This window comes from Manis javanica, chromosome 14 (assembly GCF_040802235.1).
Source record: "Manis javanica isolate MJ-LG chromosome 14, MJ_LKY, whole genome shotgun sequence".
Taxonomy (NCBI): Eukaryota; Metazoa; Chordata; class Mammalia; order Pholidota; family Manidae; genus Manis; species Manis javanica.
The window spans coordinates 64,078,543-64,088,653 of NC_133169.1; the positions used below are offsets into that span (position 1 = coordinate 64,078,543).

At 37.5% G+C, this 10,111-nt stretch overlaps 1 protein-coding gene across 1 annotated transcript; it reads right to left on the reverse strand.

The window, feature by feature from the left end:
- Positions 1-9,075: 9,075 nt before the first annotated feature.
- Positions 9,076-9,804, reverse strand: LOC108402110 (olfactory receptor 14I1-like). Its single transcript, XM_017668415.2, has one exon. It carries the CDS (start codon positions 9,802-9,804, stop codon positions 9,076-9,078), a length of 729 nt encoding a protein of 242 aa, XP_017523904.2.
- Between the last annotated feature and the right edge of the window lie 307 nt (positions 9,805-10,111).

The following is a 10,111-nucleotide window of genomic DNA, read 5'->3' on the forward strand; positions in this document are numbered from 1 at the left end:
CGGGGCTCCACCATTTTGGAGGAACAGCCCCAGCCAGGCCATGCCCACAGCAACAGCAGAGATAAACCCCATAGCAACTGGGCAGGAAGCAGAAGCCTTGTCTGCGCACAGCTGCCCAGCACAAGCCACTAGAGGTCGCTATTCTCCCAGGAGAAGGCCACAAACCAACAAGAAGGGAAGCTCTTCCAGCGGTCACTTGTACCAGCTCTGCAAACTATCTCTATCACCATGAAAAGGCAAAACTACAGGCAGACAAAGATCACAGAGACAACACCTGAGAGGGAGACAGACGTAACTAGTCCTCCTGAAAAAGAATTCAAAATAAAAATCATGAACATGCTGACAGAGATGCAGAGAAAAATGCAAGAGCAATGGGATGAGATGCAGAGAAAAATGCAAGAGCAGTGGGATGAGATGCAGAGAAAAATGCAAGAACAGTGGGATGAAGTCCGAAGGGAGGTCACAGATGTCAGTAAGGATATCACAGATGTGAAACAATCCCTGGAAGGATTTATAAGCACAATGGATAAGATGCAAGAGGCCATTGAAGGAATAGAAGCCAGAGAACAGGAACGTATAGAAGCTGACATAGAGAGAGATAAAAGGATCTCCCGGAATGAAACAACACTAAGAGAAATATGTGACCAAGCTAAAAGGAATAATATTCGTATTATAGGGATACCAGAAGAAGAAGAAAGAGGAAAAGGGATAGAAAGTCTCCTTGAAGAAATAATTGCTGAAAAGCTCCCCAAACTGGGGGAGGAAATAATCGAACAGACCATGGAATTACACAGAACTCCCAACAGAAAGGATCCAAGGAGGACAACAGCAAGACACATAGTAATTAAAATGGCAAGGATCAAGGACACGGAAACAGTTTTAAAGGCAGTAGAGAGAAGAAGGTCACCTATAAAGGAAAACCCATGAGGCTAACATCAGACTTCTCGACAGAAACCCTACAGGTCAGAAGAGAATGGCATTATATACTTAATGCAATGAAACAGAAGGGCCTTGAACCAAGGATACTGTATCCAGCATGACTATCATTTCAATATGATGGCAGGATTAAACAATTCCCAGACAAGCAAAAGCTGAGGGAATTTGCTTCCCACAAACCACCTCTACAGGGCATCCTACAGGGACTGCTCTAGATGGGAGCACCCCTAAAAGAGCACAGAACAAAACACACAACATATGAAGAATGGAGGAGGAGGACTAAGAAGGGAGAGAAGAAAAGAATCTCCAGACAGTGTATATAAGAGCTCAATAAGTGAGTTAAGTTAGGCAGTAAGATACGAAAGAAGCTAACCTTGAACCTTTGGTAACCACGAATCTAAAGCCTGCAATGGTAATAAGTACATATTTCTCAATAGTCACACTAAATGTAAATGGACTTAATGCACCAATCAAAAGACATAGAGTAATAGAATGGATAAAAAGGCAAGACACATCTATATGCTGCTTACAAGAAACTCACCTAAAACCCAAAGATAAGCATAGACTAAAAGTCAAGGGATGGAAAAACATATTTCAGGCAAACAACAGTGAGAAGAAAGCAGGGGTTGCAGTACTAATATCAGACAAAATAGACTTCAAAACAAAGAAAGTAACAAGAGATAAAGAAGGATACTACATAATGATAAAGGGCTCAGCCCATCAAGAGGATATAACCATTCTAAATATATATGCACCCAATACAGGAGCACCAGCATATGTGAAGCAAATACTAACAGAACTAAAGAGGGAAATAGACTGCAATGCATTCATTGTAGGAGACTTCAACACACCAATCACCCCACAGGATTGATCCACCAAGGAGAAAATAAGTAAGGACACCCAGGCACTGAATAACACACTAGAACATATGGACCTAATAGACATCTATAGGACTATAGTGATCCAGGCACACTTGAAGAAGGAATATCAATCCCAAATGAATAGTCTAAATCACAATTATTAAAACTGGAAAAAGAAGAACAAATGAGTCCTAAAGTCAGCAGAAGGAGGGACATAATAAATATCAGAGAAGAAATAAACAACATTGAGAAGAATAAAACAATAGCAAAAATCAACGAAACCAAGAGCTGCTTCTTCGAGAAAATAAAGAAAAGAGATTAGCCTCTAGCCCAACTTATTAAGAGAAAAAAAGAGTCAACACAAATCAACATAATCAGTAATGAGAATGGAAAAATCACGACAGACTCCACAGAAATACAAAGAATTATTAAAGACTACTATGAAAACCTATATGCCAACAAGCTGGAAAACCTAGAAGAAATGGACAACTTCCTAGAAAAATACAATCTCCCAAGACTGACCAAGGAAGAATCACAAAAGTTAAACAAACCTATTATGAGCAAAGAAATTGAAACAGTAATCAAAAAACAACCCAAGAACAAAACCCCGGGGCTGGACGGATTTACCTCGGAATTTTATCAGACACACAGAGAAGACATAATATCCATTCTCCTTAAAGTGTTCCAAAAAAAAGAAGAAGAGCTAATACTCCCAAACTCATTCTATGAGGCCAACATCACCCTAATACCCAAACCAGGCAAAGACCCCACCAAAAAAGAAAATTACAGACCAATATCCCTGATGAATGCAGATGCAAAAATACTCAATAAAATATTAGCAAACAGAATTCAACAGCATATCAAAAGATTCATACACCATGACCAATTGGGGTTCATCCTAGGGATGCAAGGATGGTACAACATTCGAAAATCCATCAACATCATCCACCACATCAACAAAAAGAAAGACAAAAACCACATGATCATCTCCATAGATGCTGAAAAAGCATTTGACAAAATTCAGCATCCATTCATGATAAAAACTCTCAGCAAAATGGGAATAGAGGGCAAGTACCTCAACATAATAAAGGCCATATATTATAAACCCACAGCCAGCATTATACTGAACAGCGAGAAGCTGAAAGATTTTCTCTGAGATCGGGAACCAGACAGGGACTCCCACTCTCCCCACTGTTATTTAACATAGTACTGGAGGTCCTAGCCACGACAATCAGACAAAACAAAGAAATACAAGGAATCCAGATTGGTAAAGAAGAAGTTAAACTGTCTCTTTTTGCAGATGATATCATACTGTACATAAAAAACCCTAAAGACTCCACTCCAAAGCTACTAGAACTGATATCGGAATACAGCAAAGTTTCAGGATAAAAAATTAACACACAGAAATCTGTAGCTTTCTTATACACTAACAACGAATCAATAGAAAGAGAAATCAGGAAAACAATTCCATTCACAATTGCATCAAAAAGAATAAAATACCTAGGAATAAATCTAACCAAAGAACTGAAAGACCTATACTCTGAAAACTACAAGTAACTCTTAAGAGAAATTAAAGGGAAACTAACAAATGGAAACTCATCCCATGCTCATGGCTAGGAAGAATTAATATTGTCAAAATGGCCATCCTGCCCAAAGCAATATACAGATTTGATGCAATCCCTATCAAATTACCAGCAACATTCTTCAATGAATTGGAACAAATAATTCAAAAATTCATATGGAAACACCAAAGAGCCCGAATAGCCAAAGCAATCCTGAAAAAGAAGAATAAAGTACGGGGGATCTCACTCCCCAACTTCAAGCTCTACTACAAAGCCATAGTAATCAAGACAATTTGGTACTGGCACAAGAACAGAGCCACAGACCAGTGGAACAGATTAGAGACCCAAGAAATTAACCCAAACATATATGGTCAATTAATATTTGATAAAGGAGCCATGGACATACAATGGCAAAATGACAGTCTCTTCAACAGATGGTGCTGGCAAAACTGGACAGCTACGTGTAGGAGAATGAAACAGGACCATTGTCTAACCCCATATACAAAGGTAAACTCAAAATGGATCAAAGACCTGAATGTAAGTCATGAAACCATTAAACTCTTGGAAAAAAACACAGGCAAAAATCTCTTAGACATAAACATGAGTGACCTCTTCTTGAACATATCTCCCCGGGCAAGGAAAACAACAGCAAAAATGAACAAGTGGGACTACATTTAGCTGAAAAGCTTCTGCACAGCGAAAGACACCATCAATAGAACAAAAAGGAACCCTACAGTATGGGAGAATATATTTGAAATTGACAGATCCGATAAAGGCTTGACGTCCAGAATATATAAAGAGCTCACACGCCTCAACAAACAAAAAACAAGTAACCCAATTAAAAAATGGGCAGTGGAACTGAACAGACAGTTCTCCAAAAACAAATACAGATGGCCAAGAGACACATGAAAAGATGCTCCACATCGCTAATTATCAGAGAAATGCAAAATTAAAACTACAATGAGGTATCACCTCACACCAGTAAGGATAGCTGCCATCCAAAAGACAAACAACAACAAATGTTGGCGAGGCTGTGGAGAAAGGGGAACCCTCCTACACTGCTGGTGGGAATGTAACTTAGTTCAACCATTGTGGAAAGCAGTATGGAGGTTCATCAAAATGCTCAAAACAGACCTACCATTTGACCCAGGAATTCCACTCCTAGGAATTTACCCTAAGAACGCAGCAATCAAGTTTGAGAAAGACAGATGCACCCCTATGTTTATCGCAGCACTATTTACAATAGCCAAGAATTGGAAGCAACCTAAATGTCCATCGGTAGATGAATGGATAAAGATGTGGTACATATACACAATGGAATACTACTCAGCCATAAGAAGTGGAAAAATCCAACCATTTGCAGCAACATGGATGGAACTGGAGAGTATTATGCTCAGTGAAATAAGCCAAGAGGAGAAAGAGAAATACCAAATGATTTCACTCATCTGAGGAGTATAGGAACAAAGGAAAAACTGAAGGAACAAAACAGCAGTGGAATTACAGAGCCCAAAAATGGACTATCAGGTACCAATGGGAAAGGAACTGGGGAGGATGGGTGGGCAGGGAGGGATGGGGGGGAGAAGAAGAAGAAGGGGGCTATTAAGATTAGCATACATGGGGGGCAGGGATAAAGGGGAGGGTGGGCTGCAGAACACAGAGAGGACAAGTAGTGACTCTACAACATTTTGCTAAGCTGATGGACAGTAACCGTAATGTGGTTCTTAGGGGGGACCTGATATAGGGGAGAGCATAGTAAACATAGTGTTCTTCATGTAAGTGTAGATTAAAAATTAAAAAAAAAAAGAAAGAAAGAAAGAAAAGGGGGATAACTCCTTGACAGTATAAAACTATTGGTAAATCAAAAATCAATGCATGCTTTAAATATCCTTAATGTTGATCACTTAAAGGGTGTCAGATGATCAGCTATGGAGGTACTCTTTTCTGATATTCCTTTCTCTTAATTAAAAAAAAAAAAGCGGTTACTGTGTGCTGACCTCCAATGAGTTCTGCACAGTGGTATAGAGGGCATGTCAATGTGTGGGCAAAGGGTCTGTTTGTTTCTATGCAGAAGATCAAGGCCTAGCTTGGCTACCCAGAAAATGAACTAAGATTCGATATGAGGAGGAGCTTCCAGCATCAGCACTCTCTGGAGGACTTGTGTCGGATGATGATCATCAAAAAGCCTCCACAGGTATCCAGGCGATGCTGCGGTTATGGCTGCATCCAGCCCACCGTCTCCTGGACTTGCCATAGGAATGAGGAGGGAGATGTCTAGGCTGGCATGTGCATACAGTGAGACAACGAATTTGACCGTATCTGTACTGTTGGAACTCAACCAGGAGTTGGGAGGGGTGCAAGTTGTAGCACTCCAAAATCTCATGACTATAGACTATCTATGGTTAAAAGAACATATGGGATGTGAACAGATCCCAGAAATGGGCTGCTTTAATTTGTCTGATGGTTCAAGTACAGTTGGACAATATCCATCATATCATAGATAAATTTTCACAAATGCCTAGGGTGCCTAAATGGTTTTCTTGGCTTCACTGGAGATGGATGGTAATTATAGATTTGCTTTGTTTATGTCACCGTATTCCTATTATGTTAATATGTGTGTGCAAATTAGTTAGTAGTTTAAAACCTATACATACTTAAGGTACTATACAAGAAGATATGTCAAAGAAATAATCAATCCTCCCATGTTTCCTTCATATGCTACATTTATAGCTTTTCTTCTGCCTTCCTAATTACAACCCTTAAATAGAATTCGTGCCTCATATCGAATTTACAGAGTATCATAATTCGTCCAGGTGGTAAAGATACCTTGAGACAAGTGCTGGGCATAGAAACCACAGGGCATAAATCTGCAAAGAAGTAAAAAGGTAACTTTTTCAAACAATATGGCTTCTCTCTCACTTACCAACTTTACATTTCCTTGTATGGCCCCGGAAGATGACTGGTTAGCCAGAGACGGGTAAGATTCCTCAAGGGAGGAACAACCTAAGACAGGCACAGTCTCAGGGGGGCCAGCAGGTGAGAATTTGGGGATCAACAGAGGTGAGGCTCAGAACCTCACCCCCCCTGCTTTGAGAGAAATTTTCTGCATCCGTGGATGTCTTGCTGCCCTTGTCTAGCCTGGATTAATACTTAGTCCATAGGCACACACCTGATCATCTGATCATCTACATTTGCCTTCTTACAGCACTAAACTATGTTTTCTACCTTTATCTTGCATCTACCTACCACTTCAGCATTTTATTAAAAATAAAAATAATAATAATAATAGGATAAATGTGGGATCAATATATAAATCAAGTACAAAAATCAAACAAATATTCATATTTGACCTGATTGTTTATAGGTCATAATGCATGATCAAAACCGATAGTTTCTGTGATGAATGCCCTTGTACTGTTCACCATGTAAGAATTTATTCACTATGTAAGAATTCGTTCACCATGTAAGAACTTGTTCGTTATGCTTCAGAAGATTGGAGAGTGATGAGAATTAGGCTTGAGATGGATTAATGATTGTACATTGAGCGTTGACCCCTCTATACTGAATTTTATTGTTGTTAACAACCATTTGATCAATAAATATGAGAGATGCCCTCTCAAAAAAAAATAAACCAATGAGGGAAGAAAGAAGGGGACGGACTCACCCTCCGCCCCCGCCCCCCCCAAAATAGCAACATTTAGAAAGCTAGGTTTGACCATACTTTAGCATAGTTGTGGAAAAAGTGCCATGCTGGTGAATTGCTGATGGGAGTTTAAATATGTGAATTTTTTTTTTTCTGAAAACAGAAATATTTTATATGCTTAGGATTGTAACTACTTAGATATTCATGGACTATGGAATAAATGGGTAAAATGTGGTGAGTGGTAAGAGTTTCAATGCAATTCGTACAAATTTGTATATTTAGTTTTATGTTCAAAAGCTTTCACTGACCCACTTGATTTAAACAAAAACCAACAACTGATATTATATTACAACCATATATAATAGAATTAATGAAATGTATAAACACAGATAGTGGCATTCAGTGTGAATTAAGCCTTCAGTACTGATTGTATTTGACCGAAAAATGTTTTTGGCCATTGCCCACTGAGGTCTGAATGCCAGCTGTCATAATTTGTTCAACAAAAGAATAATATTACAGTAGACCAAAATTATCTAATATCCAGGCATCTTTTAATTTGCAAATACTTTTTCTCCTGAACATACAACCCCCATCATTTCTGGAACAAAACTATTCAACCACACACAAAATTAAACATTATAAAACAGTAATAATTGTATAAGCAGTTCTGAATGGTACTGAGAACAAAATATATTTCCCTGTGATTCATACAGTTTGTGCCAATGTCTGTTTTCTTGTCCAATCTGCATTGTCACTAGCTTCTCCTGGATCTACATTTTGACTCATTGCCCTTTATTATTTCCTGTTATTATTGTTGTATATATTGGAGTGTAAATGAATGAATGTGGCCACCTTATTGTAATTTTCTTAATCTTTGCTTTACTAAACTATTTATATTTATGTTAAGAATTAAAACTTCACTAAAAGCATCTGTTTCCTATGTTGGATATGATTACATATTGTTCATCTACATTTTTTTCATGTCTACTAACCAGTAACCTCTTACAAACTGGTGATTTTACCAGCTGCCTTTTGCTCACCACAACTAGGTTGTTGAGTTACAGGAAACCTGAAAAAACTTTATACTATATATGTTATAGATATGATAGAATCCATTTATAGGTGTAAGTACTTCTCTTTGTAATTCCCCAGAAAAAGCCCAGGTTATATTTTCATAGATATAAGTAGATTTACTGAAACAAAATTATGTACTTCAAATTATATATATATTTATTTACATAAAATTAAGCAAATACTCACATATTTAATGCAAATGTATACATAGATACTTAAACATCAGATCTTTATATGTTTATTTCTGTAGCTTTCATATATATTATATATAAAATTTGTATTTATTGCATTTATGTTTTATATCTATTTCTATATGCATATATGTACAGACATATAGCTATATAGGTATTTGAAATGCAGAACTTTATTTCAGTATGCTATGCCTTATGTTTATGAAAATGCAATATACCTGTATGTCTAAATATATTAAATGCTGAAAAAATAAGAGATTATGGCACAATATTTAAGTTAGTTATGATTATGTTGGCAAGTTAGTTTTTCTGAATGATATCATTATTCCCATAGGAAAAGATTTTCTTTTGACATCTTAATTCACTTACACCATGAGATGATAAGACCAAAAATTTACTATTGTGTGTTATCTTTCAGCAAGAGTGAGTGTAAGAAATTCTTTTTACACAATCCATGATTTAATTCAAATGATTAAATACACCTAATTTATTTATAAATCCTTTGAAGTATAAAACAATTATGTGGCTTAAATTTTAACTATATTTGAATTTTAGATAAACAGTTAATAGGAACTCTCTTTCTACTTCGATTATTGAAAATATTTCCAATCACACACACATACAAACTCTTTTAGGGAAATGAAGCATTCTAATAAACATTTCCCTATTTCGTAGACTAAAGATAATAGGGTTTGCAAAGGGGAGCACCATGCAATAGAACATGGCTGTAAGAAGGTTTTCAATGGTTGATACATGTGAAATGGGGCTAAAGTAAGCAAGCAATGCAGATATTACAAATAGGATGAAAGTAGCTATCTGGGGGAGCAGGTTGACAGGGCTTTATTCCGGGCTTCCGCAGAACGCATCTGGAGCACAGCTGAAAATATGTGAATATATGAGCTGAATAAGATGACAGTCCAGAGTAAAACAATGCAAGCAATTATAGCAAGAGTCACAAACTCAGCAAACTGCACCTCCTGGGATGAGATGCTCAGGACTTGAGGGACATCACAGAAAAACTGGTGAATCACATTGGACACTGTGAAGGGAAGCCTGAACATGGTCCCTGTGTGGACAGCAGAGCTGACCAGCCCACCTGCCCATGAGACACCTGCCACCTGTGTGCACAGACGTGGGGTCACGGTGAGTCCATAGTGCAGAGGATGGCAAATGGCAACATAGCGGTCATAGGACATCACCACAAGGAAGAAGATCTCTGTGGACCCAAAGGAAATATACAGGAAAGTCTGAGCAGCACATGCTTTGACAGAAATCAGTTTACTGCCTATTAGAGAATTCATGATCGATTTGGGAATGATAACTGAGATGAAACCAAAATCTATAAGAGATAAGTTACCTATAAAGAAGTACATAGGGAAGTGAAGACTTGAGTCCATCACAATGATAATAATGGTCAGGAGATTTCCAGCCAAGACACCCAGATAAATTACTAAGAACATGAGACCTCGCAAGATTTCAAGTTCCTGGGAACTGGAGATATCCATGAGAACAAATTCTGTGAAGATGGTGAGATTGTCCATGTCTACTAACATGCTTTGTATCCTCGAGTCTGAAGATGATGTAGTAAGATGATGCTACACTCAAAATACAGAACAAAATGATTGTCATATATTGTAAAATATTTTTTATGAATTGATTACTGACTTTAAGGTTGCATACCTTATAATCACCAAGCAATGTACAGTACATATTAGTCAAATGAATGAAATCAATAAAATGAAATACAGGAAAATGCAAAAATGCTAATAATAAATGCTGTAACTGCAAACTGGATATCTTAGAAATTTGTAAATGGAATTTAAAAATCTAAACTACAGTCCCACAAAG